Here is a 15,167-nt window from a genome sequence, read left to right as displayed (position 1 = left end):
GTTTCTTTAATGTTGTTATGAAGGTATTTTGTGCTTTGCAAGGTCCTCTCTGCTTCCTTCCCCACCCCCCCCGCCGCCCCATCTCTGGCTACCTGCGCTGATTTCTTAACTCTGCAAGGGTTTTCTGTGCGGCCACAAGTGGCCACATACGCTGGCCTGTTAGTTTGGAGCAACTATTAGCTGTCCAAACTGGCTTAAATGGCCAAAACAGATGTAGGTGGCTGGTAACGCCCCCTTTTGAAAAAAAAACGCAATAAAAAAAAATCCAAACCAACTCGCTGACACTGGAGCAAATTAAATGTACAGAATGGGGATTTTTAAGTTACTCCAGAAAAATCAAGTTGCTCCAAAAAAAACGGAGCAACTCCTGGGGAAATTTGGGCCCATAGTGTGGAATTTCTGGAGCCAGCAAGTTGTACCAAAATTACATGGGAGAATAACGTCAGTTTTGTCATTGGCAATTATACAGCAAAATTTGATGACGCTGGAAATCAAGTCCTTTAAACGTAACCAAGGTTGCCCCATGGAGCTAGGGTGGAAGGATGTGGCAGAGGCACTGAATGCCACCTCCACTGTCCTCTGGAGGGCAGAGCAATCCCGCAAAAAGTTCAATAATCTCAAGAACTGGGAAAAGACGACACTTACGACACCATTCCCATCCTTGCCTACCCTGAGTACCTTTGATTTTGCCTTAGCAGTTTAAGATGACACTCATGCGAGGGAACAGTCGAAGTCGGGTGGTGGATCCCCCTTTTCAGACCCTTATACTCCCTCCCCGCACGAGCAGAATGCAGTCGAGTGTCCTAGGCCCAACCATCTTCAGCTGCTTCATCAATGACTTTCCCTCCGTCATAAGGTCAGAAATGGGGATGTTCGCTGATGATTTCAGTGTTCAGTTCCATTCGCAGCTCCTTAAGATAATGAAGCAGTCGATGCCCGCACGCAGCAAGACCTGGATAACATTCAGGCTTGGGCTGCTAAGTGGCAAGCAACATTCGCGCCACACAAATGCCAGGCAATGACTATCTCGAACAAGAGAAAGTCCAACCATCTCACCATGACATTCAATGGCATTACCAGTGTCAAATCCCCCACTATCCTGAATGTCACCATTGACCAGAAATGCAACTAGACTAGACTGTTCACAACCTTGGTGTCATATTTGACCCAGAAATGAGCTTCCGACCACATATCCACGCCATAATTAAGACCACCTATTTCCACCTCCCTCGCAGACTGCCTCAGCTCATCTGCTGCTGGAATCCTTATTCATGCCTTTGTTACCTCTAGCCTTGACTATTCCAACGCACTCCTGGTTCGCCTCCCACGCTCTACCCCATGTAATCTTGCGGTCATCCAAAACTCGGCTGCCCGTGTTCTAACTCGCACCAAATCCCATTCACCCATCACCCCTGTGCTCGCTGACCTAAATTGCTCCCGGTTAAGCAACGCCTCGATTTAAAAATTCTCATGCTTGTTTTCAAATCCCTCCATGGCCTCAGCGTTCCTATCTCTAATCTCCTCCAGCCCCACAACCCCCCTCACCGCCCCACCCCAAACCCCTAGATATCTGCGGTCCTCTAATTCTGCCCTCTTGAGCATCCCTGATTTTAATTACTCAACCATTGGTGGCAATGCCTTCAGCTGCCTAGGGCCTAAGCTCTGGAATTCCCTCCTTAAACGGCTCCGCCTCTCTTTTGTCTGATAACACCATGAAGCGCCTTGGGATGTTTTACTACATTAAAGGCACTATATAAATACAAGTTGTTGTTGGGCCAGCCACATAAATACTTTGGCTACAAAAGGTCAGAGGCTGGATATTGTGGCAAATGACTCCCCTCCTGATTCCCCAAAGCATTTCCACCATCTAAAAAGGCACAAGTCAGGAGTGTGATGGAATACTCTCCATTTACCTGGATGAATGCATCTCAAATCATTTAAGAAGCTCTGCACCATCCAGGACAAAGTAGCCTGCTTGATCAGCACCTCAGCCACCACCATAAACATTCACTCCCCCCATCACCAGCGTACCATGTCTGCAGTGTGTACCATCTACAAGATGTACTGCAGCAACTTGCCAATGCTTCTTCGACAGCAACTCCGAAACACACGACCTCTACCGTATGGGGACATCACCACCTCCAAGCCACACACCATCCTAACTTGGAAATATATTGCCGTTCCTTCAACACACCTGGTCAAGATCCTGGAACTCCTCACCTAACATACCTGTGGGAGCACTTTCACCACACAGACTGCAGTGGTTCAAGAAGACAGCTCACCACCACCTTCTCAAGGGCAATTTCGGATGGGCAATAAATGCTGGCCTTGCCAGCAACACCCACATCCCATGAATGAATATTACAAAAAAGATTAGAAGGCACCTTAAATAATGGCTTCCAGTCTCTCGCCAAATAGGATAATGGAGCCCTTGTAGGATTTGGCTGCTGCCATCATCCCAGCCACCCAGCTGATAAGCGAGACCACAGATCCAAACCGAACTGGAAGGGCAGCAGGTGCAGTCAAAGTGCCTGCTGCTTTCCACATCTCAGGGCAGCAGTATCAGCCGGAAAAATGGCCTTCCAGCAGCAAGCCTAGTGTCACCTGGACACAACAGGCGAGACCAGGATCTCCGCCCTGAGACACAGCTAGCAGCAGCTCCTATCCGGGAGCCATCTGCCGTGAGCAGAGATCCACCATAGCTCCATGACCTTTCAGCTCAGAATCTAGAGTCCACCATTTCTCACCTTTATGGTCCCAAGAAAACTGGTCTACGGACCAGGGGACCAGCTGGCTGAAGGGCTCAGCGCCAGAGTCAAGTGGGGTATCTGCAAGGAGTAAGGTGACTTTGATTACTGGCTCTACTACCTCCTACTCCTGGTTTTCCCAGGTGGTTGTGGGGAAATTAAGTTGAATGGCTGGAAAATTGTCACCGTTATTGTTAATTTGATTTTTAGCACCATTGTTGTCATTATTATATTTTTGTATGGTTTGATATTACACTAAATGGCATCTTTACTCACACCACCATTGGGGAAAGCCAAAACTTAGAAGTGGTACTTCTGCTGCTGTTCTCGGAATAGCATTTCTACAGACACATTGTCTGATTTGGACAACGGGTATAACACAATTTCCTCAAGTACTAACATGGATATTTATCACTTCAGTTAAAAACAACACAGCATTTTAACATCAGTTTAGCCAACAGCTGTACAAGAACATTCAATTGTTAAAATTGAACATTATAGGAAACAGATTGCCCACCTTCAGCAAATCATGAAACACAGGAACACCAGGGTGGTATGTACAAGCGTCTTCTAAGAAAAACAAAAAAAAGTCAATTGGTCAATTGCTGATCTGTTTAATGAAGTTTACATTATGTTAAGGAACAGACATTGATCATGGTAATACAACTTGCATTTATATAGCGCCATTATTTAATAAAATGTCCCATAGTGCTTCACAAGAGCGATATCAAACAATATTTGACAGTCAGAGATTTTAGGATAGGGGACCAAAAGCTTAGTCAAAGAGGTAGGTTTTAAGGAGAATCTTTAAAGGAGGAGAGAGGTAAAGTGGAGAGGTTTGGGGAGAAAATTCCAGAGCTTAGGGCTTAGGCAGCTGAAGGCACAGCCGCCAATGGTGGATCGATACAAATTGGGGATGAGCAAGAGGTTAGAGTTGGAGGAGCAGAGATCTTGGAGGGTTGTAGGGTTGGAGGAGGTTAAAGAGATAGGGAGGGGCAAGGATATGGAGGGATTTGAAAACAGGTTAAAATCAAGGCATTGCCAGACTCAGCTAATGTAGATTAGCGAGCACAGGGGTGATATTGTATAATGCACAATTTATTATTCTGCTAAAATGCAGCTGTGTCACTTTAAGGCCACAAAGTATAAATACCATTGAGTAAACATCAACTCAGATGGGAGTTCTATTGTTATTTAGGCAGGGAACTTTGAAGATTAGAATGAGCTACTCTGTGGCATGTTGCAGCTCAGAAGCACCCAGCATTTTAACATTGTTATAGATAAAATACAAAGTGTAACATCTGTGTGCACACTAAACATACTAGCCCTGAAATTCCGGCCTCCCCGGGCCCATACGGAGTGTGTACGGACCCAGGAATGCATCGCAAAAGCCGGTTTTCCAATCTGTCAAGTTCTGGCTTGACAGATCGCACGCATCTCGGCAGCAAGGACATTCGCATGGGCAAGATTGCGATATTTGCCCATCTCTTGCCCAGCGAATGTCTTTAACACTCTTGCGCCTGGTAAAAGCATGTGCATAGCCTGCTTTTACCAGCGCAAGTTTTAAAACATAAAAAACATGTAAAAATAAAATTTAAAACCACATTTTTCTGTTAAAAACTCTGCGCACTAAGGTAAGCTTATTTTAAACCCTAATTAAAAAACGTTAAAAAAGAGAAAATATATACTTTTTTTAAAAACACATTTCATTTAAATTATGTGATTTTTTTCCTCCTATTTTTTAAATTTGTGTTTTGGTGAGGGGGGGGGGGGGTTCCCATTCATAATGAGAACTCCTACTTACAGATTTCCCATTATGATGAATGAAAATACTTTACCTTGATTCCCTGTCCAGTGCCACGTGACTCCAGCTTCTCCCTGTGCATCTACAACATGCTCCAATGCGCAGAGAGAGGAGGCCTCCGACCTGGATCGCTGGAGGGCGCAGCAACAGAAGGTAGGTGCGGATCTTTTTCACTATTTTTTGGCGAACGCCCGCAAGATTTCAGGCCCACTGTTAAAACTAATTGTTCACAGGAACTGATATTTTCTGGGCTTAATAGATACAATGAAATGTACCTGTTTAAAAGGAGTATTTGAAGACAGGAAACTCAGTGTAAGAATAGTCTCTCCCAACTGAGTAATATTCTCTTTTGAATAAAAACCCATCATTTCAGACTTTCCTATCTATAGAGAATCACTTCACTGGCATCATCCTCAGGACATTAGTCAGCAGCTCCATAAGGGGTTATGGAAATTGCATTCTAATCTGTGAACTTTCTATAGAGCTGCTTGTAGAAAGGAGAAAGAAAAATGAAAACATCAGCGCAGACAGCATAAATTTTAAATAATCTTTATTATTTAGATTTCATGGGGGGCGGGAGAAGAGGAGGAGCAAAAGGGTACTTTTATATGTATATCCCTCGCCCCACAATTCCCTTCTCCTTTAATTAAAGCGAATCCTAGATGAAACATAGAAAATAGGTGCAGGAGTAGGCCATTCGGCCCTTCGAGCCTGCACCACCATTCAATAAGATCATGGCTGATCATTCACCTCGGTACCCCTTTCCTGCTTTCTCTCCATACCCCTTGATCCCTTTACCCTCTTGAATATATCCAACGAACTGGCATCAACAACTCTCTGTGATAGAGAATTCCACAGGTTAACAATTCTGAGTGAAGAAGTTTCTCCTCATCTCGGTCCTAAATGGCTTACCCCTTATCCTTAGACTGTGGCCCCTGGTTCTGGACTTCCCCAACATCGAGAACATTCTTCCTGCATCTAACCTGTCCGGTCCCGTCAGAATTTTATATGTTTCTATGAGATCCCCTCTCATTCTTCTAAACTCCAGTGAATACAGGCCCAGCTATTCCAGTCTCTCCTCATATGTCAGTCCTGCCATCCCAAGAGTCAGTCTGGTGAACCTTCGCTGCACTCCCTCAATAGCAAGAACGTCCTTCCTCAGATTAGGAGACCAAAACTGAACACAATATTCCAGGCAAGGCCTCACCAAGGCCCTGTACAACTGCAATAAGACCTCCCTGCTCCTAGATTCAAATCCCCTAGATATGAAGGCCAACATGCCATTTGCCGCCTTCACCGCCTACTTTCAGTGACTGATGTACCATGACACCCAGGTCTCGTTGCACCTCCTCTTTTCCTAATCTGCCACCATTCAGATAATCTGCCTTTGTGTTTTTCCCACCAATGTGGATAACCTCACATTTATCCACATTATACTGCATCTGCCACGCATTTGCCCACTCACCTGTCCAAGTCACCCTGCAACCTCTTAGCAAGCTCCTCACAGCTCACACCGCCACCCAGCTTAGTGTTATCTGCCAACTTGGAGATATTACACTCAATTCCTTCATCTAAATCATTGATGTATATTGTACATAGCTGGGGTCCCAGCACTGAGCCCTGCGGCACCTTACTAGTCACTGCCTGCCATTCTGAAAAGGACCCATTTATCCCGACTTTCTGCTTCCTGTCTGCCAACCAATTCTCTATCCACATCAATACATTACCCCCAATACCATGTGCTTTAATTTTGTACACCAATCTCTTGTGTGGGACCTTGTCAAAAGCCTTTTGAAAGTCCAAATACATTACATCCACTGGTTCTCCCTTGTCCACTCTACTAATTACATCCTCAAAAAATTCTAGAAGATTTGTCAAGCATGATTTCCCTTTCACAATTCCATGCTGACTTGGACCAATCCTGTCACTGCTTTCCAAATGCGCTGCTATTTCATCTTTAATAATTGATTCCAATATTTTCCCCACTACTGATGTCAGGCTAACCGGTCTATAATTCCCCGTTTTCTCTCTCCCTCCTTTTTTTAAAAAGTGGTGTTACATTAGCTACCCTCCAGTCCATAGGAACTGATCCAAAGTCGATAGACTGCTGGAAAATGATCACCAATGAATCCACTATTTTTAGGGCCACTTCCTTAAGTACTCTGGGATGCAGACTATCAGGCCCTGGGGATTTATTGGCCTTCAAGCCCATCAATTTCCCCAACACAATTTCCTGACTAATAAGGATTTCCTTCAGTTCCTCCTTCTTGCTAGGCCCTCGGACCCCTAGTATTTCCAGAAGGTTCAAACTTTCAAATTAACTATAATGTTCTTAACAATATTCCCACACACATATATTCTATGCTGTAGAATGTGCCAATTTCTCATAATTTGGTGCATAAAACAGGAATAGAAATGCCTCATTTCTGCTCACTGATATTCTCCTCTCCTGACATGTGCAGAATTTAAACAGAATACATGCAGGTTGTCACAATTCACATAGTAAAATGGACCAACAAGGTTTGTGGCTATAGGACAAATATTAGAGAAAACAAAATCCGACCAAGGAAACAACCACACACAAAAACAAAATACTGCAGATGCTGGAACCTGAAATAAAAACAGAAAATGCTGGAAATCTCAGCAGGTCAGGCAGTATCTCGTTTCAAGTTGATGACCCTTCGTCAGAACTGGCAAATGTTCGAAAAGAACAGGTTCTTAAGGAGCACTGAAAGGGGGAGGGGAAGAAAGAACAAAAGGGAAGGTCTGTGATAGAGTGGAAGGCAGAAGAGATTAGAGACACAAAAGGGATGATGGGCTGAACTGAAATGGTAATGGCAGAAGTTATAAAAAGGTTAATCGGATAGGGTGTGAATGGCGGAATAATGACCAGCTGTCATTGGAGACAAAGAGAAAAAAAACATAAGATTGGGGGGGGGGGGGGGGCGTAAAATGGAGCCAAAAATGGGCAGAGGTTATCTGAAATTGTTTAACTCGATGTTGAGTCCAGAAGGCTGTAAAGTGCCTAAATAAAAGATGAGGTCTTGTTCCTCGAGCTTGGGTTGAGCTTCATTGGAGCAGTGTCGGAGGCCGAGGATGGAAATGACGGAGTGGGAGTGGAACGGGGAATTAAAGTGACAGGTGACCAGAAGCTCAGGGTCATGCTTATGGATTGAAAGGAGGTGCTCTGCAAAGTGGTCACCCAATCTGCATTTGGTCTCCCCAATGTAGAAACCACCACATCATCAGCAGCAAATACAGTATACTAAATTGAAAGAAGAAACAAAAGAAAATAGTCTTTTCCTATCCACGATCAAAATTCTAAAAATTTCCTCTTAACCTTCCATGCTCCAGTAGAAATAGTTCCACTATTTCAAGGTTGGACATTAAATTGTTTCTGTAAATTCTCATAAGTAAACAACCACTTGTGAGAAAAGAAAACAAGCATGAAGGGAGTTATCTGATGCATTCCATCAAAATTCCATGCCTAATTTTTTTAAAACTTATTTTCCAAACACATATTTCCATCAAATGAATCAGTGCACAACCATAATAATAAGTGTTTAATGGGTTTGTGCTTTGGTGTAAAAAAAAAAGCCGTACCAGTGGAATGAGATTTTTCACATAGTAAGACCGTAAGAGAAACAAATTAGTTCCAAGTAACAGTGTTGGATAGAACTCGTAGATGTCATAGCTTCCAAGTTAAAATTAACATAGAATGTGCTTATAAATGATTTTTTTCCCCTTCCACACTTTTATAGTTATGACCAACACGTGGGAATTCAAATACAGTTAAGTACAATCATGAGAATTTAAAGAAACAATTTAATCTTCTACTTTGAAATAGTGGGACTATTTCCACTGGAGCATGGAAGATTAAGAGGATATTTTGATTAAGAGTTTATATAGAGTGAATAGGAAAAGATTATTTTCTCTGGCAGGGTCATCAGCAGGGGGGAGGTAGGGGGAGCGAGGGGGGGAGGGAGGGGGGAGCGAGGGGGGGAGGGAGGGGGGGCGAGGGGGGGAGGGAGGGGGGGCGAGGGGGGGAGGTAGGGGGAGCGAGGGGGGGAGGTAGGGGGAGCGAGGGGGGGAAGGTAGGGGGAGCGAGGGGGGGCAGGTAGGGGGAGCGAGGGGGGGGAGGTAGGGGGAGCGAGGGGGGGGAGGTAGGGGGAGCGAGGGGGGGGAGGTAGGGGGAGCGAGGGGGGGGAGGTAGGGGGAGCGAGGGGGGGGAGGTAGGGGGAGCGAGGGGGGGAGGTAGGGGGAGCGAGGGGGGGAGGTAGGGGGAGCGAGGGGGGGAGGTAGGGGGAGCGAGGGGGGGAGGTAGGGGGAGCGAGGGGGGGAGGTAGGGGGAGCGAGGGGGGGAGGTAGGGGGAGCGAGGGGGGGAGGTAGGGGGAGCGAGGGGGGGAGGTAGGGGGAGCGAGGGGGGAGGTAGGGGGAGCGAGGGGGGGAGGTAGGGGGAGCGAGGGGGGGAGGTAGGGGGAGCGAGGGGGGGAGGTAGGGGGAGCGAGGGGGGGAGGTAGGGGGAGCGAGGGGGGGGGAGGTAGGGGGAGCGAGGGGGGGGAGGTAGGGGGAGCGAGGGGGGGGGAGGTAGGGGGAGCGAGGGGGGGGGAGGTAGGGGGAGCGAGGGGGGGAGGTAGGGGGAGCGAGGGGAGGGGGAGGTAGGGGGAGCGAGGGGGGGAGGTAGGGGGAGCGAGGGGGGGGGAGGTAGGGGGAGCGAGGGGGGGGAGGTAGGGGGAGCGAGGGGGGGAGGTAGGGGGAGCGAGGGGGGGGAGGTAGGGGGAGCGAGGGGGGAGGTAGGGGGAGCGAGGGGGGAGGTAGGGGGAGCGAGGGGGGAGGTAGGGGGGCGAGGGGGGGAGGTAGGGGGAGCGAGGGGGGGAGGTAGGGGGAGCGAGGGGGGGAGGTAGGGGGAGCGAGGGGGGAGGTAGGGGGAGCGAGGGGGGGAGGTAGGGGGAGCGAGGGGGGAGGTAGGGGGAGCGAGGGGGGAGGTAGGGGAGCGAGGGGGGAGGTAGGGGAGCGAGGGGGGAGGTAGGGGGAGCGAGGGGGGGAGGTAGGGGGAGCGAGGGGGGAGGTAGGGGGAGCGAGGGGGGGAGGTAGGGGGAGCGAGGGGGGGAGGTAGGGGAGCGAGGGGGGGAGGTAGGGGGAGCGAGGGGGGGAGGTAGGGGGAGCGAGGGGGGAGGTAGGGGGAGCGAGGGGGGGAGGTAGGGGGAGCGAGGGGGGAGGTAGGGGGGAGCGAGGGGGGAGGTAGGGGGAGCGAGGGGGGAGGTAGGGGGAGCGAGGGGGGGAGGTAGGGGAGCGAGGGGGGAGGTAGGGGGAGCGAGGGGGGGAGGTAGGGGGAGCGAGGGGGGAGGTAGGGGGAGCGAGGGGGGGAGGTAGGGGGAGCGAGGGGGGGAGGTAGGGGGAGCGAGGGGGGGAGGTAGGGGGAGCGAGGGGGGAGGTAGGGGGAGCGAGGGGGGGAGGTAGGGGGAGCGAGGGGGGGAGGTAGGGGGAGCGAGGGGGGAGGTAGGGGGAGCGAGGGGGGAGGTAGGGGGAGCGAGGGGGGGAGGTAGGGGGAGCGAGGGGGGGAGGTAGGGGGAGCGAGGGGGGGGAGGTAGGGGAGCGAGGGGGGGAGGTAGGGGGAGCGAGGGGGGGAGGTAGGGGGAGCGAGGGGGGGAGGTAGGGGGAGCGAGGGGGGGAGGTAGGGGGAGCGAGGGGGGGAGGTAGGGGGAGCGAGGGGGGAGGTAGGGGGAGCGAGGGGGGGAGGTAGGGGGAGCGAGGGGGGGAGGTAGGGGGAGCGAGGGGGGAGGTAGGGGGAGCGAGGGGGGGAGGTAGGGGGAGCGAGGGGGGAGGTAGGGGGAGCGAGGGGGGGAGGTAGGGGGAGCGAGGGGGGGAGGTAGGGGGAGCGAGGGGGGAGGTAGGGGGAGCGAGGGGGGGAGGTAGGGGGAGCGAGGGGGGGAGGTAGGGGGAGCGAGGGGGGGAGGTAGGGGGAGCGAGGGGGGGAGGTAGGGGGAGCGGAGGGGGGGAGGTAGGGGGAGCGAGGGGGGAGGTAGGGGGAGCGAGGGGGGGAGGTAGGGGGAGCGAGGGGGGGAGGTAGGGGGAGCGAGGGGGGGAGGTAGGGGAGCGAGGGGGGGAGGTAGGGGGAGCGAGGGGGGGAGGTAGGGGAGCGAGGGGGGGAGGTAGGGGGAGCGAGGGGGGAGGTAGGGGGAGCGAGGGGGGGAGGTAGGGGGAGCGAGGGGGGAGGTAGGGGGAGCGAGGGGGGGAGGTAGGGGGAGCGAGGGGGGGAGGTAGGGGGAGCGAGGGGGGAGGTAGGGGGAGCGAGGGGGGGAGGTAGGGGGAGCGAGGGGGGGAGGTAGGGGGAGCGAGGGGGGAGGTAGGGGGAGCGAGGGGGGGGAGGTAGGGGGAGCGAGGGGGGAGGTAGGGGAGCGAGGGGGGGAGGTAGGGGGAGCGAGGGGGGAGGTAGGGGGAGCGAGGGGGGAGGTAGGGGAGCGAGGGGGGGAGGTAGGGGGAGCGAGGGGGGGAGGTAGGGGGAGCGAGGGGGGGAGGTAGGGGGAGCGAGGGGGGGAGGTAGGGGGAGCGAGGGGGGGAGGTAGGGGAGCGAGGGGGGGAGGTAGGGGGAGCGAGGGGGGGAGGTAGGGGGAGCGAGGGGGGGAGGTAGGGGGAGCGAGGGGGGAGGTAGGGGGAGCGAGGGGGGGAGGTAGGGGGAGCGAGGGGGGAGGTAGGGGGAGCGAGGGGGGGAGGTAGGGGGAGCGAGGGGGGGAGGTAGGGGGAGCGAGGGGGGGAGGTAGGGGGAGCGAGGGGGGGAGGTAGGGGGAGCGAGGGGGGGAGGTAGGGGGAGCGAGGGGGGGGAGGTAGGGGGAGCGAGGGGGGGAGGTAGGGGGAGCGAGGGGGGGAGGTAGGGGGAGCGAGGGGGGGAGGTAGGGGGAGCGAGGGGGGGAGGTAGGGGGAGCGAGGGGGGAGGTAGGGGGAGCGAGGGGGGGAGGTAGGGGGAGCGAGGGGGGGAGGTAGGGGGAGCGAGGGGGGGAGGTAGGGGGAGCGAGGGGGGGAGGTAGGGGGAGCGAGGGGGGGAGGTAGGGGGAGCGAGGGGGGAGGTAGGGGGAGCGAGGGGGGGAGGTAGGGGGAGCGAGGGGGGGAGGTAGGGGGAGCGAGGGGGGGAGGTAGGGGGAGCGAGGGGGGGAGGTAGGGGAGCGAGGGGGGAGGTAGGGGGAGCGAGGGGGGAGGTAGGGGGAGCGAGGGGGGAGGTAGGGGGAGCGAGGGGGGGAGGTAGGGGGAGCGAGGGGGGGAGGTAGGGGGAGCGAGGGGGGAGGTAGGGGGAGCGAGGGGGGAGGTAGGGGGAGCGAGGGGGGAGGTAGGGGGAGCGAGGGGGGAGGTAGGGGGAGCGAGGGGGGAGGTAGGGGGAGCGAAGGGGGGGGAGGGGGAGCGAGGGGGGGAGGTAGGGGGAGCGAGGGGGGAGGTAGGGGGAGCGAGGGGGGAGGTAGGGGGAGCGAGGGGGGGAGGTAGGGAGCGAGGGGGGGAGGTAGGGGGAGCGAGGGGGGGAGGTAGGGGGAGCGAGGGGGGGAGGTAGGGGGAGCGAGGGGGGAGGTAGGGGGAGCGAGGGGGGGAGGTAGGGGGAGCGAGGGGGGGAGGTAGGGGGAGCGAGGGGGGGAGGTAGGGGGAGCGAGGGGGGAGGTAGGGGGAGCGAGGGGGGGAGGTAGGGGGAGCGAGGGGGGGAGGTAGGGGGAGCGAGGGGGGGAGGTAGGGGGAGCGAGGGGGGGAGGTAGGGGGAGCGAGGGGGGGAGGTAGGGGGAGCGAGGGGGGAGGTAGGGGGAGCGAGGGGGGGAGGTAGGGGGAGCGAGGGGGGGAGGTAGGGGGAGCGAGGGGGGGAGGTAGGGGGAGCGAGGGGGGGAGGTAGGGGAGCGAGGGGGGGAGGTAGGGGGAGCGAGGGGGGAGGTAGGGGAGCGAGGGGGGAGGTAGGGGGAGCGAGGGGGGGAGGTAGGGGGAGCGAGGGGGGGAGGTAGGGGGAGCGAGGGGGGAGGTAGGGGGAGCGAGGGGGGGAGGTAGGGGGAGCGAGGGGGGGAGGTAGGGGGGAGCGAGGGGGGGAGGTAGGGGGAGCGAGGGGGGGAGGTAGGGGGAGCGAGGGGGGGAGGTAGGGGGAGCGAGGGGGGGAGGTAGGGGGAGCGAGGGGGGGAGGTAGGGGGAGCGAGGGGGGGAGGTAGGGGGAGCGAGGGGGGGAGGTAGGGGGAGCGAGGGGGGAGGTAGGGGGAGCGAGGGGGGGAGGTAGGGGGAGCGAGGGGGGGAGGTAGGGGAGCGAAGGGGGGGGAGGTAGGGGGAGCGAGGGGGGGAGGTAGGGGGAGCGAGGGGGGGAGGTAGGGGGAGCGAGGGGGGAGGTAGGGGGAGCGAGGGGGGGAGGTAGGGGGAGCGAGGGGGGGAGGTAGGGGGAGCGAGGGGGGGAGGTAGGGGGAGCGAGGGGGGAGGTAGGGGAGCGAGGGGGGGAGGTAGGGGGAGCGAGGGGGGGAGGTAGGGGGAGCGAGGGGGGGGAGGTAGGGGGAGCGAGGGGGGGAGGTAGGGGGAGCGAGGGGGGGAGGTAGGGGGAGCGAGGGGGGGAGGTAGGGGGAGCGAGGGGGGGAGGTAGGGGGAGCGAGGGGGGGAGGTAGGGGGAGCGAGGGGGGGAGGTAGGGGGAGCGAGGGGGGGAGGTAGGGGGAGCGAGGGGGGGAGGTAGGGGAGCGAGGGGGGGAGGTAGGGGGAGCGAGGGGGGAGGTAGGGGGAGCGAGGGGGGGAGGTAGGGGGAGCGAGGGGGGGAGGTAGGGGGAGCGAGGGGGGAGGTAGGGGGAGCGAGGGGGGGAGGTAGGGGGAGCGAGGGGGGAGGTAGGGGGAGCGAGGGGGGGAGGTAGGGGGAGCGAGGGGGGGAGGTAGGGGGAGCGAGGGGGGGAGGTAGGGGGAGCGAGGGGGGGAGGTAGGGGAGCGAGGGGGGGAGGTAGGGGGAGCGAGGGGGGGAGGTAGGGGGAGCGAGGGGGGGAGGTAGGGGGAGCGAGGGGGGAGGTAGGGGGAGCGAGGGGGGAGGTAGGGGGAGCGAGGGGGGGAGGTAGGGGGAGCGAGGGGGGGAGGTAGGGGGAGCGAGGGGGGAGGTAGGGGGAGCGAGGGGGGAGGTAGGGGGAGCGAGGGGGGAGGTAGGGGGAGCGAGGGGGAGGTAGGGGGAGCGAGGGGGGGAGGTAGGGGGAGCGAGGGGGGAGGTAGGGGGAGCGAGGGGGGAGGTAGGGGGAGCGAGGGGGGGAGGTAGGGGGAGCGAGGGGGGAGGTAGGGGGAGCGAGGGGGGAGGTAGGGGGAGCGAGGGGGGGGAGGTAGGGGGAGCGAGGGGGGGAGGTAGGGGGAGCGAGGGGGGGAGGTAGGGGGAGCGAGGGGGGAGGTAGGGGGAGCGAGGGGGGGGAGGTAGGGGGAGCGAGGGGGGGAGGTAGGGGGAGCGAGGGGGGAGGTAGGGGAGCGAGGGGGGGAGGTAGGGGAGCGAGGGGGGGAGGTAGGGGAGCGAGGGGGGAGGTAGGGGGAGCGAGGGGGGGAGGTAGGGGGAGCGAGGGGGGAGGTAGGGGGAGCGAGGGGGGGAGGTAGGGGGAGCGAGGGGGGAGGTAGGGGGAGCGAGGGGGGAGGTAGGGGGAGCGAGGGGGGAGGTAGGGGGAGCGAGGGGGGGAGGTAGGGGGAGCGAGGGGGGGAGGTAGGGGGAGCGAGGGGGGGAGGTAGGGGGAGCGAGGGGGGGAGGTAGGGGGAGCGAGGGGGGGAGGTAGGGGAGCGAGGGGGGGAGGTAGGGGAGCGAGGGGGGGAGGTAGGGGGAGCGAGGGGGGGAGGTAGGGGGAGCGAGGGGGGAGGTAGGGGGAGCGAGGGGGGGAGGTAGGGGGAGCGAGGGGGGGAGGTAGGGGGAGCGAGGGGGGGAGGTAGGGGGAGCGAGGGGGGAGGTAGGGGGAGCGAGGGGGGGAGGTAGGGGGAGCGAGGGGGGGAGGTAGGGGGAGCGAGGGGGGAGGTAGGGGGAGCGAGGGGGGGAGGTAGGGGGAGCGAGGGGGGGAGGTAGGGGGAGCGAGGGGGGAGGTAGGGGGAGCGAGGGGGGGAGGTAGGGGGAGCGAGGGGGGGAGGTAGGGGGAGCGAGGGGGGAGGTAGGGGGAGCGAGGGGGGGAGGTAGGGGGAGCGAGGGGGGGAGGTAGGGGGAGCGAGGGGGGGAGGTAGGGGGAGCGAGGGGGGAGGTAGGGGGAGCGAGGGGGGGAGGTAGGGGGAGCGAGGGGGGGAGGTAGGGGGGAGCGAGGGGGGGAGGTAGGGGGAGCGAGGGGGGAGGTAGGGGGAGCGAGGGGGGGAGGTAGGGGGAGCGAGGGGGGGAGGTAGGGGGAGCGAGGGGGGAGGTAGGGGGAGCGAGGGGGGAGGTAGGGGGAGCGAGGGGGGGAGGTAGGGGGAGCGAGGGGGGAGGTAGGGGGAGCGAGGGGGGAGGTAGGGGGAGGCAGGGGGGGAGGTAGGGGGAGCGAGGGGGGGAGGTAGGGGGAGCGAGGGGGGGAGGTAGGGGGAGCGAGGGGGGGGAGGTAGGGGGAGCGAGGGGGGGAGGTAGGGGGAGCGAGGGGGGGGAGGTAGGGGGAGCGAGGGGGGGGAGGTAGGGGGAGCGAGGGGGGGAGGTAGGGGAGCGAGGGGGGGAGG

At 58.2% G+C, this 15,167-nt stretch overlaps 1 protein-coding gene across 4 annotated transcripts in view; it reads right to left on the bottom strand.

The window, feature by feature from the left end:
• The window catches only part of LOC139275059 (cysteine and histidine-rich domain-containing protein 1-like), a 64,935-nt gene that overhangs the window by 37,229 nt on the left and 12,539 nt on the right, over window positions 1-15,167 (bottom strand). For all 4 annotated transcript variants that reach the window (XM_070891997.1, XM_070891999.1, XM_070891995.1 and 1 more), the window contains exon 2: window positions 3,265-3,317. In XM_070891997.1, the coding sequence (XP_070748098.1) occupies window positions 3,265-3,317 (53 nt within the window). The remainder of the gene's footprint in view (window positions 1-3,264; window positions 3,318-15,167) is intronic.

Source organism: Pristiophorus japonicus, chromosome 10 (genome assembly GCF_044704955.1).
Source record: "Pristiophorus japonicus isolate sPriJap1 chromosome 10, sPriJap1.hap1, whole genome shotgun sequence".
In the NCBI taxonomy this organism is placed as follows: Eukaryota; Metazoa; Chordata; class Chondrichthyes; family Pristiophoridae; genus Pristiophorus; species Pristiophorus japonicus.
Note: the sequence above shows the minus strand (reverse complement) of the source record. Positions and strands in the feature narration are given on the sequence as shown.